General features: G+C 38.9%; 1 protein-coding gene across 1 annotated transcript in view; it reads right to left on the bottom strand.

Moving 5' to 3' along the window:
• UTRN (utrophin) overlaps positions 1–16,689 on the bottom strand; it is a 449,245-nt gene that overhangs the window by 123,150 nt on the left and 309,406 nt on the right. Inside the window, exon 53 of the mRNA XM_090279943.1 lies at positions 6,466–6,622. Within this exon, the coding sequence (XP_090136069.1) occupies positions 6,466–6,622 (157 nt within the window). The remainder of the gene's footprint in view (positions 1–6,465; positions 6,623–16,689) is intronic.

Raw genomic sequence — 16,689 nt, 5'->3', positions numbered from 1 at the left:
CCAAAATTTCTGATCAACTTGAATATATAAACTGCTGAGGACATGGGTTAGTCAGATGTCTACCTATAATCGTTCCACTTTAATTTTTCACATAACTCTTTCACATAAGAGTTTACATCCCTGGAAACAAGTTTTGAGTCACTTAATGGTTTCCTAGCTTACAAAAACCCACATCCACCCAGGGTGTTTTCTGCTCCATATATAATGCTGTCCCCGGAAATTTTAATGTGAACCTTCAGTGCTTAGTCATGTAACATCAGAACAGGTAGTTTCTAGATGCTTCTGGTGAATGTCTATTTGTCTTGTCCACACTGAAGGACAAATTGCTTTTTTAAACTGATCTTTAAAGACTTGTATACAATGACATGCAAGACTTGCAGTTATGTTATTATATCCCTTGGAGTAATTAACAAATCAATGCTAAATATCTTTGTCGCCTTAAAAAAATTCATCTCGTAATCTCTAGACATTCTAATTTTTTAGCACTGCGAGATTGTCAAATTAATTTGGCTTCCCTAAATAGTACCGTGTGGTTCAAAATAAATTAATTCAGACAGCTGCCTGTTAAACGGATGAACTTTGTGCCCTTCTACTTAAAACCAACAGCTCCACTGTACACCATATCCACCCGTCACTGTTCCTCGTTGGGACTGTCACTCCTGCATCACTGGTTTTTCCCATTTTGCAGGATCATTGCTATCAGCATGGAAGCAGGTTCAGTCAGTCCCCACCTTTATAAACCATTGCAGTTAGTCCTCCCTCATCCGTGGTTTCACTTTCCATGGGTTAGGTTACCTGCAGTCAACAGCAGTTTGTAAATATTAGATGGAAAATTTCAGAAATAAACAATTCATCATTTTCAATTGCATGGCATTCTGGCTAATGCGCTAAAAATTCATACAGTCCCCCTCTGTTCTTCTCAGGATGTGAATCATCCCTTTGTCCAGCATTTTTATGCTGTAAATGCAGCGTGTTTGTTAGTCACTTAGTTACCATCTCAGTTACCAGATGACTGGCATGGCATCACAGCGCTTGCGGTCAAGTGCTGTACTCTTATTTTACTTAGTAACAGCCCCAAAGCACAAGAGGAGAGCTGCTGGCAATTCTAACATGTCAAAGAGGAGGCGTAAAGTGCTTTTACAGGTACAAAGTGAAAAGGCAAAAGTTCTCCATGTAAGAAGGCCTTTTATGATCTCACATCATCAAAAATAAAATAAAATGTAAGAAGAAGAAATGGCTGAGTACAGTATAGTAAGATATTTTGAGAGAGACAGAGGCCACATTCACATAACTTTTATTATGGTCGTCGTCGTCGGCAGCCGTCCGTCTCGAGAGACGATGGCGTAGCTTCTTGAGAGTCTATCTGCACCGCCGAGAATGGCTGTGCAGTCCGACTCGGGAGTGACAATCCCTGCCGCACTTAGTACAGGTGAAGGCAGATGGCCGTTGTTGCTGCTGTTGACGCTGCTTCCGCCTCGATCTTTTCTGGATCGCCTCCTCGTTGCGCGCAGCCTCTGCCCGTGACGTACCTTGCCTGACCGTGAGCCTCCAGGCTAGGCGGTCGTCTGCTTGAACTTCCCATGTGTTGAGATTGATGGAGCATTGTGTCATGTCCTTTTTGCAGATGTCTTTGAACCGCAGTTTTGGGCGCCCTGTCATCCTCTTGCCTTCTGCTAGCTCGCCGTAGAGGAGGTCTTTGGGGATACGGCCTGCATCCATTCTTTTGACATGGCCGAGCCACCTGAGGCGTCTCTCGCTAAGAACTGCATGCAAACTGCTCATATTGGCTCGCTTCAGCACCTCGGTGTTGGGGACCTTATCCTGCCAGGCGACATGCAGGACGCGTCGCAGGCACCTCATGTGGAAGCTGTTGAGTTTCCTTTCGTGCCTTGCGTAGGTGGTCCACGTCTCGCTGCCATAGAGGAGAGTGCTGAGTACGCAGGCTTGGTAGATGCGCAGTCTGGTTTTCTCAGTGAGGCTGGAATTGTTCCACGCTCGCCGGTTCAGTCTGGCCATAACTGTGGCTGCCCTGGCGATTCTCCGGTTGACCTCCAAGTCGACTGACAGAGAGCTCGAGATGGTGGACCCGAGGTAAGTGAAGTCGTTGACAACCTCCAGGGTGTACCCGTCGATGGTGATGCATGGGGGAGTCCCCGTGCCTTGAGCCATAACATTCGTCTTCGTCAGGCTGATGGCTAGTCCGAACTCCTTGCATGCGTGGGAAAGGCAAGTGACTAGCTGCTGGAGTCCCTCTTCGGAGTGTGATGTCAAAGCTGCGTCGTCGGCGAAGAGCATCTCACGGATGAGCACCTCTTTGACTTTGGTCTTGGCTCGTAGACGGGCCAGGTTGTAGAGCTTGCCATCGGATCTGGTGTGAATGAAGACACCCTCGCTGCAGTCCTTAAAGGCGTATTGGAGGAGCATGGAGAAGAAGATTCCGAACAGCGTAGGCGCGAGGACGCAGCCCTGCTTTACTCCGCTGCTGACTGGGAAGGCCTCAGAGGTTGCGCCGTTGTAGGACACCGTGCTGTGCATGTTGTCGTGAAAGGACATGACCACAGCAAGCAGATGTGGTGGACAGCCAATCTTCCATAGCAAGCTGAAGAGTCCGCTTCGACTGACCAGATCAAACGCCTTCGTGAGGTCGATAAAGGCGAGGTAGAGTGGTTTATGCTGCTCGTGACACTTCTCCTGCAGCTGGCGTAGGGAGAAGATCATGTCCACTGTTGATCGGCCAGCTCTGAAGCCACACTGGGACTCTGGGTAGACGCGGGAAGCAAGGGTCTGCAGGCGGGCAAGAGCGACCCGGGCGAATACTTTGCCGACGACGCTGAGGAGAGAGATGCCCCGGTAGTTGTTGCAGTCGCTGCGGTCTCCTTTGTTCTTGTACATGGTGATAATGTTGGCATCTCTCATATCCTGGGGGATGTAACCCTCCTTCCAGCAGCGACAGAGTAGATGATGGAGCGGCTGTAGCAGGACTGGTTTCCCGCTCTTTAGGATTTCTGGAGGGATTCCGTCGCTTCCTGGTGCTTTCCCGCAAGCGAGGCGGTCGATGGCTTTGCCGAGCTCTGCCGCAGTAGGTGGGGTGTCTAGCTCCTCCATGACTGGTAGGTCTGGGATGGCGTTAAGAGCAGTGTCTGTTACGGTGTTCTTCGTTGCGTACAGCTCGAGGTAGTGCTCGGTCCACCGCCCCATTTGCTGTTCCTGGTCAGTGATGACCTCACCTGTCTTGGACTTAAGGGGGGCGATCTTGGAGGGGATTGGGCCTGTTGCCTTCTTGATACCCTCATACATTCCTCGTGCGTTGCCTATATCGGCGGCTTCCTGAATGCTTCTGCATTTTATTATGGTATATAGTCATAATTGTTCGATTTTATTATTAGGTATTATTGTTAATCTCCTAATGTGCCAGTTTTATAGATTACATTTAATTATAGGTATGTATGTATAGGAGAAAACCTAGTACATATAGGGTTTGGTACTATTCATGATCTCAGGTGTCCGATGGGGGTCTTGGAATGTATCCCCCATGGATAAGGCAGGACTACTGTACTCGACCTCACATCCTCCCTCCAGCTCCTCTCACTTCTGTTTTCTTTGTTGTAAAAATTCTTGAAAGAGTTCTCTATATTTCCACCCATATTCTTTCTTGAAACTACTCCAATTAGACTTTCAGCTTTACCATACCACTGAAATGACTTTCTTTAGATGGTCAATTTTCTGACCTCCTTATTCAGCCTCTCAGCAATATATGATCTTCATGATCATACCCTCCTTCATGACACAAATCTTTCTTTGGTTGCCTGCACTCTGTCCTCTCTTAGTTCTTCTGCCATTTTGGCTCTGGATTCTCAGTCTTATCTTTGCAGCCTCTAAGGCAAAGGTGGCCCAGGGCTCATGTGTTGGAATTCTTGATTCCCTGCGTGATCGCACCCAATTCCACGACTAACATATATGCTCTAATGATTTTGATCTAGTCCTGGCCTTTCCTTCAACTTCAGACCTATATATTCAACTGCCTAATAAGCATCTTAAACTTCAAAATGTCAAAAGACAAATGCTTGAGTTTCCTCTTCAGACTGCTCATCCAGCACTCTCCCAGCTCTCAGGACAGTCCTCCATCCTTCCATTTACTTTGTCCAAAACCTGTGACTCCTAACACCATGACTCCACTTTCCCCGGAACCCGCATATCTCCCATCCAGCAAATCCTATTGGCTCTTTCAAAATATATTCAGTAACCAGTCATATCTCACTATTTCCACTCTTACACCCTTATCCAAGTCACCTCCACCCCCACCTATATTACTGAAATACATCCCTGAACTTCTATTCATCATTTAACTGGTAACCACTACATAACATAAGCAGATCACAGCACTGCAATTATCAAAACCGCCATGGCTTCCCATCTTACTCAAAGTAAAAGCTAAAGTCCTTACAAAGGACTTTCAAGGACCTATGTGATCTAAACCCTTTCCCCCTCCCTTACCTGACCTCATCCCCTAGCTGACTCTCTGTTTGTCGAAACAGCTCAACCACACGGGTAACTGTGGTATTCCTCAAATAGGCCCAGAACGTCACAGCCTTTATGCCCTGTGTCTGTCTCCTTTCCCACAAGATTTCTTCCTCCACAGAGTAGCACTGCTTATTGCCTCACCTGCTTCAGGTGTCTATTCAAAAATTACACATTTATGATACTTCCCTGAACTTCTTCACATAAAATCGCATGTCTGTTGCTCTCTCCTTGACCTTGCTTTATTTTTTTTCATGTCACTTATAACCATGGGACATGTTATATATTTATTTCTTTTCTATTGTCTATCTCTTACTACTCAGAATCAGGCAAGAACTTCGTTCATTATTGATTCACCACTGCCTAATATGTATGGTGCATATTAATAAATCCTTATTGAATGAATAAATCATTATTATCATCAACATAATTATTAGTGTTATCTTTATGAACTAAATGCCTGGGCCTAACGGGCTGACTGAGAGCGCTGCATATAGTGCTCCAGGATGGACTGAAACAGCATAGAACAGGGTGGGTGATCTTGCCCTGGGCTGGGGGTGGGGTGGAAAATAGCCGGGACTTACTGGAAATGTTGATATATACGCTTTACTTTCTAAGGCCAGAGTAGGACAATCATTTCATACTTCAAGATTTTGGTTTTAATAAAAATTAGTAGTACTTGGTCACAAGCAGCTTTTATTCCTTTATAGAGCACATCCATTAGAAAGCTTTGTGTTATTCTATTTCATCGCAGATATCTGAATCCACAAAAATGGTATATGAATAACTAATAGAAGGGAAAATTGAAAAAAGTAAGAAGAAATGTAGTTTTCTTAAATAAATCATTAAAAATATTATTTTATTATTAATTTTGTATATCACACCAGTGTTATCTTCGTTTTTCTTGTGTTTCAGCTATTTCTCTATCATATTCTCTTTTTAAGTAGAAAGGGGATGCTTACTCAATCGGTAATTTGAATAACCTCGTCACAAGGGTTCAAAATAAAATAAATGTTAAGGTCTTATTATTTTGCATTAAAGCAATGTATTATATAGATGCCACTTCCCTTTAGAAGATGCATAAGCTAGTGTTTGTCATTTTTCAAATGAGAACAGCATCCTAACATCCCATTAAAATATACGGACTTAGAATGAGAACATGCAATGGATGTGAACAGAACAAAATACATAATAAAACAAGCTGATATGTAATATTTGAGTAAACTGGTAGGACAGAATATTAAATAAATAACTAGAAAGTTAATATGGCAAATAATTGAAATAATACAAGGAGCTAAGAATTAATCTGTCAGTTGATAATATTTCAACATATCTGCTTCGCAGAGTAGAAGTACAAATTTGCATAGAGACAGAAATTTGAGCAGAATAAAAACATAACTCAGGAAAGGTCTAAGTTTAGAAAAAGAAAACATAAAATGATCTTAAATACTTTTGGCATTTGCTCTAAGACTTAAGACCATGCTGTTTTCTTACTACTACAAGGCCTCCCTTTTGTCAATTTTATTTATTATAAATAAGATAGTTTGTAATTCTTTATGACTCTATGACTTTGGAATTTAAGATTAACTTGCAGTAAAAAAAATTTCCCCAATATAATATATTAATATCTTAAAATCTACTGGAAAACTAGATAAATTTCATAATTACCTAAAAGCAGTATTATACTTCAGATATCTATAATTTTTTTAAAAAAATTTAGTTAATAAGAAGAGAAAACTTGATTTGAAACAAATGGAAGCAATGGATACAAAGTAAGTGCCTAAATGCCTAAATACTGACTATTAGAAGTGGGGAGGAAGGTCAGAGGGTAGGGCAGGACCTGTGTCAATTGATTCAACTTATTTATCTAGGATTTTATTTTAAGTATTTGCTTGACCAAAATCGAAATTAATTTAAAAAGGTACCCACCACACATGGTCAACTTACTTTACAATGATCATATTGGAGCTGTAAGGCTGGAACATCCCCTCCAATGGGCATTTGTTTTTTAAGCTCTTCATCTTTCAGATTCAGCCATTTGATCAGTTCTTCTAAGGACATCAGCAACCGGTTCCATTTCTCAGCACTGGCCTCCAAATGCGCCCTGTTGAGAGAGAATGCTGACCATATTTAGATGCTTGAATTGCATTCAAAAACTTACATACTTTCATTTAGCTTAATAATCTTGGATGACTAACTAATGTTTACATCTAAGAAAGAGGTTCTTCGTAAAAAATAAAAATAATAATAAAATTATAACTATCACAATAGTATTGACTATATTCCTTAATTATATATATAATACATATTACATATATAACATATAATATATATTTAAAAATATATATATATATATAATTTCCTTGTAAGAAAGCTATTTTGAATTTAGAGGACATGTTGGTACTATCTTTCAAAATTTAAAATATACACTCTACACTACAAAAGCATAAACATGAGGCTTTCAAGAAGAATGTCCCCGATATCATGTATAACTGGAAAAGGAAGTTTCAGTAGTTTGTGTGTACTTTATATCCACATTCAGAATAATCTTTTTCTCATTTCATCTATATACATGAAGAGAAGGATAGAGAAGAAATTATATGTATATACAATACTTAGAAAGAAATATACCAGCTGTGATTACTACTGAGAACATAGTAAACATTTATTTTTAAGTTATTTTGTACTAATTGAATATTTACAGCAGACCTCAATTATTTTTCTTTCCAAAAAAGGCTAATTAATTTTTTAGGAAAAGAAATTCTTAATGCCCCTATTTCTCTTGTAACCAAATACATTACTAAAAAGAGAACATCACAACATTTACGTAAAAAGTTGGAAAACATAATGCATTACTTGGACAGAACATTATTTGGCTTAAGGCTGACTGGTGCCCAATGACAAATTTCTACTGTGAATAAAAACAATAGAGCAGAAATCACTGATTATAGTCCTTTATAGTGTGATTTAAAGGTAAGCTTTTGTTTCACAGAAAAGTACACTTAGATACTTAAATTATGAACTTCATAATCAGAAAACCACGTTTAGGAAATACATTTTTATGTGATGAAGAAACCAGTAACAGCCAAAGCCTTTGAGAATAGAAATGTAATCAAAAGCACAAATTTGCTAGTTGTTCTTTTAAGGATCTTGAAGAAAATCTACTTATCCAGTTTAAGCCCACACCACATGGGCTGAATATGAAAAGATAGATCCTTCAGAAACAACTGCAGAGACACGAGAAATTAGCATTTACCCAGTCCTGCTTTACCCCAGTGGACAGACTGTAAATGTGGACTTAAGAGCTAAACTATGTGAAATGGAATTACCTTGACCTTTCAGATCGAAAGGGGCAAGGCTGATGGAGGTAGACATAAGCCTTGTCACACAACGATTTCCAAAGACTAAAGACTTTGTTTGATGAGAAAAGATTTGGAGTAACTCCGAGTACAAGAAACCTCTGTTCATCAGGTTTCATATCCTCTTAGACAACAATTCTTACCTTGACATTGGTCTTAGGAATCCCACTTTCACAAAGCTGAACTCTTACTAAGTGATACTAGGCACAGCCACTACGGACCCTCAGATTTACCAATTATTTCCTTTTTTTGACATCTGATCTACTTGAGCCTCTGTCACAAAGCTGATACGTCTGCTCCAGATAATTCAAACACGTATTTCCTCACTGATCACATTAGGTGGTACTCCCAGAAATATATCAACAGTATCTGAAGCCTTTGTTTAAGAGTTCATAACATTTTCAGAACAACTATAAATCATTGATCTCTAGTTAATCAGTTCATCTCCAATTCATAAAATAATGACTATAGTCTATGAACCAATATTCTTGGCTAAAAGAAAAAAATGGAGTTCTTCATATCTCTAAAATAGCATAAGCCAGCATTCAGTCACATGCAAAAGGCCAATTGTCTGTCCTGAAATCTATTTCTAGTTCCATTGTCAGCGGGCTAAGAGAAAACAGACTAAAATTCTATGTCTTATTGAAAAGAGTAGGCACAAGATAATAAAAAATAATTTTTAAATACGAAAAAGAAGTTTGAGGTGTTTTATAATTTTTTGAGAATTGCATGATTAAAATTTTTATTTTATTCTCTTGCATTTACAATTTTTTCTATTCATTCTATGGGTGCTATAATTGATCTCACTTCACAAAGTTTTAATTTTATTTTTTTTGAGCCGCCTCTTTTTTGTAGTTAGGTTTTTTAAAAATTATTTTTCAATTACATTTGAAATACATTATTATATTGGCTTCAGATGTAAAACATAGTGATTAGCTATTTATATGCCTTACAAAGCGATCACCCCAACAGGTCTAATACACATCTGACACCATACATAGTTATTATAATAGTATTGACTATATTTCCTATGCTGTATAAAATTGTTCTTTAATGAAATTCCAGTTCTGCTCAAGCACCAGCTTTTCTGTATTCATATCGATTAATTTCAGGCCAAATATGTAATTACCTATCCTTGATAAACTATGATTTTACTTGTCACAGAGCAGAACTAAATAATTTTAATTACGTTAACTGAAAATTCCGACAGTTAAAAATGATTTTGCCCTACACTTGACTAACCTGATACAATTTCTTTCCAGTATTTTTAAATGTAATTTTTTTAAAAAGACCTCTAGAAATCAGTAGAAATCAGAGGTCCTCAGTAAATCAAGAAGTGCTTGAGGGTCTCTGGGTGCAAAACACTTACATACAGACCCTGTCCTCTTTTAGATTATTTGATCCTGCATCTTCAATGTCTGTAGTTTACCTCTTTAATCAATAATAAACCACACATTCTTTGATTTCCAGTTACGCACTCATTGTATTGAACAGTGTGCAAGTGTTTTTTTCAATGCAATTAACTCTTCTGACTGAATAGAAATAATGAAGTTGATCACTGAAACTGACAGCACTCAGCACCTGAAGAACTATTTATAAAGATGAAGGCAAGACTTTTATAAAGGAGATACTGAAATGACTGAAATTTATAAAAAAGATAATATTGGTATATATACTTCTCTGCATCTTTCATTTTCCATAGTAAAAAGCAACCTGATCTGGCAGAATCTTTGCCTGGAAAATCTGTTTTGGTTATTCTCCAATAGACTATAACTATGTGTTTAGTGGATTACTACCATATGCCCAAATACATGCATGCTTCCGTAGTAGCCTTCAGTGTTCTAGTTTCAATTTAATTCTTTCATCTTTCAAGATGAAAGCTTTTTCTTGGGCAATGGGTTGAATGCTTTGCAAGAAGAAACCTTAAATCTGTGTATGGTGTTAATTGTACTTACTCAATTTGACTCTAAACATTTTAAAGCTTACATTTCCCCAAGACTTTAGAACCAGTCATCAATCATGTTTTCAGAATCTTCACTTAAAACATTTCTTTATTTGACACATATCTGTGGGCACTTATATTCTGGATAATTGACTCATTGTCCTAACTCTCACCTGCTTCAGTTTATTCTTTGGGCTCTTGACATGGGCTATATAATAGGTACTTTCATTGAATGTATTATCGACCTAGGATAATGTCTACTATACAATATGCTATAAAAAATCCCTCTTTTTTAGACTGAATCATTTATTTTACAACTGCTTAAACATTTTTAAATGATAAATTATTTATAAAAATATGCAAAAGTTGTTAGAAGGTAAAGATTCAAAAAAATAATATTTAAATTAGTAGAAAAATATCCTGCCGCTATTTAAAAATTTTTTTTATCAAATATAGTTGACATTCAATATTATATTAGTTTCAGATATATGGCAGAGTGGTTAGACATTTATATAACTTATGAAGTGATGCCCCAATAAATCCAGTACCCATCTGACATGTACACAGTTATTATAATATTATTGATTATTGATTATATTCCCTATACAGTGCTGTACTTTACATCTGAGAGACAGAGAGGAAAGAAGGAAGGAAGGAAGGAAGGAAGGAAGGAAGGAAGGAAGGAAGGAAGGAAATGAACTATGGAAGAAACTATGTATTAATATTTATTTTAAATCACCAGATGCCTCTACCATTCAATGTTCCTTCAAATAAGTTTTTAGCCCTTCTCGCATTGTATAGATATGAAAAAGAGAGGAAACTTTGTGAGTGAATAAGGAGGAAGACTTATTAAAATAAAATACAGGTTTTTTTTTTCATTTATTCAACACAAACAAACATTTTTGGAGCAACTGCTCTGATATCAGAGATAGAAAGTAAGGTCAAGTTAGAAGAAAAACAATAAACCAATGTACTCTTAAATAGGAAACCTGACGACAACTCTATGGCTCAGAGAAGGAATAAACTTGCTCAGGAAGCCATGATGAGAATTTGGGATCCAAACTAAAATCCAAGCTCTTTCCACTATGTTTCTTCTATCATGCATAGCACTGAAGAGAACAAACAGGAACTACCCAGATCTGTTTGTAGATATTTGAAAAGCAGGTCTACCGAATGGTATAATGACCCAAAGTAAGAGGGGCAAAGACATACTACCCCCTATTGTGCAAGGACTATAAAGAATTAGATATTCAATTTGGCATTTTCACTACAAATCAAATTTATTTTTAGCTTATGGTAACACCCATAGAATATAAATTTAGTTATAATAAAAGAAAATAGCTTTGTATGTCTGTAGTCAGTAACATTAAAAGGATGGTATTCCTGCTCCCAGAAAGAGAATTAAGACTCATTAGGAGAAAAAAAGTGAAGATGTCTGAATTCACCCTGTGCTGAAAGAACACTAGAGCTGGGCTTCCAAATATGGTAGCCACCAGCAATATGTGGCTATTTCAATTTAAATTTAAGTTAATTAAAATAAATAAAATTTGATATTCAGTTCATCAGTTGCGTTAGCTACATTTCAAGTGCTCAACAGGCCACCTATGGCTAGTAGCTACCGTACTGAACTGTGTAGATAAAGAACCACGTCTACCACTGCAGAAAGTTGCGTGGCAAAGCGCTCAACCGGGGGCAGGGGTGCGCTGGGAAAGAGAGAAGGGCAGCAGAATCTTCCTCTGTTAGATTTGGGAAGAAGAAATTTTAGTGGTTTTACAATATGGTTAGCAAAACTCTACTACCTAAGGTTTTTTAAAAGTGGAGTCAGTGACATTGTAAAATGTGATAACATCGGCTATAATGATGATATTAAATGTTAATCTTCTCTATCGGCTTTTTAAAAGGTGTCCTGAATTTTTAAGAGGCTCATAAAAGAATGAGAAGGTAGAATTTTGTCTCTGAAACCCGTTTCATTAGATTTGACAATTTCACTGGCCTTTGAAACCATATGTTAATAAGGACCTATATTAAAATATAACTAAGCTGATAAGTAGCTATTTAATTAACACAATCCTAAATTAAATAAATATAAAATTTAAGACATGTCATTCCCATTACTGAATTTATTAGTATATTTCCAACTGACGTTTTTCCAGGGAGGAAAAAACCATTGTCAAAGTTCCTAAGAGACTGTCTTCTAGGTAAAGTTTCAAATCTTTAGCTGTCTTCTCTTACGCTGTTCTAAGTGTAATATACAATTGTACATATTGTTTTTGGATCACAAAAGAATGGTTGGCGCCTTGGATTTTAGTATTTAAGAAGTTTAATAATATTTGGCACCTTGGATTTTTGTATTTAAAAAGTTTAATCATAGTTATCCGAAAAGACAGCAATATAATATTTAAGAAACTAACCAAGGAATTGAGCCAATTATTACCAGATAGTCCTGGTGACCACACCATGGTCTTAGAAGGTAGTGCCTGTAGAGCGCTTAGCGTCGGTCGGGCACATGAATGTTCAACAACTATTAACTGTTACTATGACATCTGGCAGATATTCTCTTTCTAAAAATGATGATAAATTAGAGCAGATGCCCCCCACTATGACAATACTGAAACACAATTTGAAATGCAGGACACGCAGAAGAGGCATTTATCAGATGGCTTCACTCTCAGGAAAATGAAGCAAGGCCACCTGCAGAGAGGGAGTTTGGGAAGCGGTTTGGGAGCTAAAGAGGAATCAAAATCTTTTAAAAATAGGCATGGTGGTGAACGTGGTGGAAAATCATTCAGAATCACAATACCAATTCTAAGTAGAAAGAATCAAACTAGAGTAAAAAATGTTACCATTTTTCACTTTCTAATGCAATAGTAAGTAGTGCAGAATTAAGAGCAGGGAAAAGAGAGGATGTGGTTTCAGGGTGTCAGAGTTTTAAAGAGGAGTCAGGAAATTCATTCCAGGGAGCAAAGAAATTCAAGGTCCTGACATCACTGAAATGGCTTATGACAAAATCCAACCTAGGTAAAAAGGGTTGATGAGTCAGACAAGAGGAAAGGTTTAAGCCATTAAAGATTAGGAGAAAGATGGGCAAGTTTAGGAAGAAGGAAAAATAAAAAGAAAGCTAAGAATTCAATAGCTGAAGAGATTAGAAAATGTACTTGAAAAAAAAATCTAGTTGTAATACGTTAGATGAACGATATACCCAGGACAAAACTATACCGTTAGGTACCAGATAGAGATAATCCTGGTATACGATAAGGTAATGAAAGAAGGTACCCTCTTCATAAAATCCATGACTTTAACGTTAAGGAGAGTTGATTTATTGATGATATTGTAAACAATTTGGCAAATCGGTGGCATTCAGATGCACATGGCCAGATGGAATGTAGTAAAATAAAATGTGTGCTCTGGAGAACAATCTTGCCTTGGTCTCCTGGAGAGCAATCATCTCAGGAATGCCAAGATGCCATGAGAAGGTAGTAAACGGATCTCAGCTATGGCAGGTCTACGGAACTTAGAATAGGGATAAAGGCTTTTATACAGTTAAAAAAAAACTTGTAACTAAAAATATAAAAAGTTATCAATATGGGTATCGGCACCCAGAATGACAGCTGAGGAAACAGTGGAGCATGAAAGGGAAGTGAGGTGCTCAAATCAATAAGCAAAGTGGGAGAGTTCCATGCAGATCAGGAGAAAGCAGGAAATAGATGGTAGGAGGGAGAATAATGGCTGAATTCACTTCTTTTTTTAAAGGTTTTATTTATTTATTTTCAGAGAGAAGGGAAGGGAGGGAGAAAGAGAGAGAGAGAGAAACATCTATGTGAGATAGAGAAAAACATCAATCTGTTGGCACCCTGAATGGAGACCGAACCCGCAACCCAGGCACGTGTCCTGACCGGGAATCAAACCCGTGAGCTTTCACTCTGTGGGATGACCCTATCAACCGAGCCACTCTGGTCAGGGCTGGATGTATTAATTTTGAAGGAGAAGTTGTTAACAGGTGGAGAAGCAATGCCTTAGCAGTAGGTAAGAGGCTGCTACTTTCCCTGTTAGCAGCTGCGTGGCAGGAGTCCTGTTCAGCCAATGCGTCCGTGGGTGCCGCACTGGAAGTTTATGGCTGGCACTCTGACTGTCTGGTGTCTATAGCGGTGGTTAAGTATGCAGAATATTCCCACTGGCTTCCAGGTGAGGAAAATGGGCAAATTAAACTTAAATTTAATTACATTTAAGTAAAGCAGGCAATTAAATGGAAAGCCAGCTTTCAATTATAAAGAAAAGCGGTGGAAGAGCTTTACAGAAATATTACAGACACAGGAGATGTTGTTCCCAAGAGAAGCCGGTGCTAAGGGTAAACTGTGCTTTAAAGGAAGAAGAGGAAAGAACAGAGAAGCAGTAATTCACATTGTGCTCAACAGGTGCCATTTTCAGTAAGGAGTGAAGGAGCCAGGTGCCTGGGAGATAGGCTGTCTCTGCATGTTTGCTAATGAGAACACTTCCCGCCTTAGGGAGGGATTTTGTCACCAAGCACACTCACGGCCTCTTCCCTGCCCTCTTCCCTGCCCCTTTACTCTCTCAGTCCCTGTAGGGGCGGAGCGAGGACTCTGATTTGTAAACCTGGGAATTACTGCATGTGCTTAAGCTCCGCCCACCCTTAACTCTTGAGAACAGGTCTGCATACACTGAGTTCTTTCTCCTCTTCCATGCAGCTTCTCACTTGGAGGCCACCTTGAACAGTGACTGCTAGGAATTTCTGCCTCATTCCGAAGTTTGGTCAAGAGCCCCATTTAGCTCTCACTCTGAGCTCTGTCCTTCAGCACGTTCTGTCAGCAATTCGTACATCGCTGCTTTTCTCTCTGGGCCATACTTCTGGTTCACATTTGTTCAGGACCCAGCCTTGCTGGGGACCCTCACAGAAATTCCAAGGATTAGTGATTAAAGATAGAAAAAATAGGGTAGAGAGACTTTCTGTGTATTTTGAACAGATCAGTGCCAACCAGAATGGAAATCAATGAGACTAATAATAGGTTAAGTACCCCGCCCGCGGTGCCACAGTGGCTAAGTGGCAAAGCCAGGGTCTGAGTCTAGGTCCAGAGAACAACTTTGCTCCACCATGCCGCTCGGAGGTATGCTTCCTATATGACGGCTCACTACTGAGAATAATAAACCGTTTTATCTTTCATAAATGTCTAAGCAATGATGAATAGGTTCATGAAATTTATTATGTCCATTTTTTGAAGATAAAAATGAAACTATATTACTCATTACATTAAACATATCCAATCTATATCAAAGCAGAGAAAGGTCAATATAGATATAGATGTAGCTTGTCAGCTATTGTAAACATACGATACCGTTATGTGCAATAATATACTTATAACAATGTGTTCCCTCTCCCCACTTCCCTTCCGAGTAGTGACTTGAGAAAAAGAGACACTGTATACTCAGTTCCATTCCCAGTGCCTCACTTCCCAGATTTTTGCCTCAGTCACAAAATGGCCCTGGCAAAAAGTCATCAAAGCCCTTCTGATGAGAACTGGACTCTGCAGCCCTGACTACTCGACCTCTTCAAGCAGCCAGCGCTCCCCACTAAGCCCTCCTTTCTGAAGCCCCTCCTTTTGGCTCCTGAAAACATTCTCCAGAGTCTCCTCCCACCTCCAGGACAGCCACTTTCAGGTTCTTCGCTGGCTTCCTTTTCCTTCCCCTCTTCCATATGTATCAGGGCTTCCTGGGATTCCGTGCTGCGCTCTCCTCTACGGTGCACCCTCTGGTCTACACACAATCCTTTCCTGCCACCTCTCTCTGGATACTCCCCATGCCACCACCATTTGGCCTACAGCTCTCTTTTGAAGAGAGCTCCATCCAGGAGCGCCCCGTTATTTGTTTCTACATGTCTGGCCAGTTCCTCAAGAACATGAATTAAGTATCTATTCAGTCTCTTTTCTTTCCTAGACACTGAAAGGGTCTCTGCACAAGGCTCCCTGTCTTGAGAACTGTGCTCATCTAAAGCATCCTCCTAGTTGTGTCGGAGGGATCCTCGCAAACTCAGATCTAATTATGTCACCTAAAAGTGGTCTAATTCTGTCACCAGTGGAATGCAGCATGGTGCACACAGATGTTCCAGGATTTATGTCTGACCCCCATTCTCCCTTTTTCTCTAGCAATCGTCTTTCTTCTCTATACCAACAGTAAATTCTATTCTCAGCCAGACTGAACTTCTTAACTATTCCATGGAAACACAGTGTTACTTTAAACCTCCCACTTAGAAGCCTTTCTCCAGTCCTCACTCAGTCCATTTGAGGAGTAACTATACATCTTCCCTGGCTCAACTGAGGAATCATCTCTGTTATAAAGGCTTTGATGATGGTTGGAAATGAACTTAACCACCCCTTCCGTTGGGACCATATTAACCTGAATCTGCCCAGTTGAAAATTCAATCTTCAACAAGCGTAAGTATATTCTCTCACTTTGTAGTATGCCAGAATTTCCCTCTTATTAAAAAATAGTATTTGAAAGATAATGACATGATTTTCAATGAGATCTTACAGTCATGCTATATTACCCCCCTCTTTATAAGTATAAAAAGAAGTGCAAATCTCCAGAAAAGTAAAAACCTTTAGGATATCTCTGTAGAAAAAAAAAATTTTTAATTCATAATTGTAATCACTGAAGATTTCCACTCTTTATAAACTAATGCTGTGAAATCCAGAAGCCAACTGAAGCAGATCCACTGAGACTCATTAGGTAAAAAGTAAATAAAATAAAATAAAATAAAATAAACTGTATGTTAGGTTGAACGGACTTTACATAGATTAAGGAACTATCAGATTATCCTATGCAATCTTCACAGCAATCATATAAATTAAATATCTATAT

The sequence above is a fragment of the Furipterus horrens genome, unplaced genomic scaffold (assembly GCF_987537825.1).
Source record: "Furipterus horrens unplaced genomic scaffold, mFurHor1.1.pri manual_scaffold_6, whole genome shotgun sequence".
Taxonomy (NCBI): Eukaryota; Metazoa; Chordata; class Mammalia; order Chiroptera; family Furipteridae; genus Furipterus; species Furipterus horrens.
The sequence above is the reverse complement of the archived record's forward strand: the minus strand, read 5'-3'. Positions and strand labels throughout refer to the sequence as shown.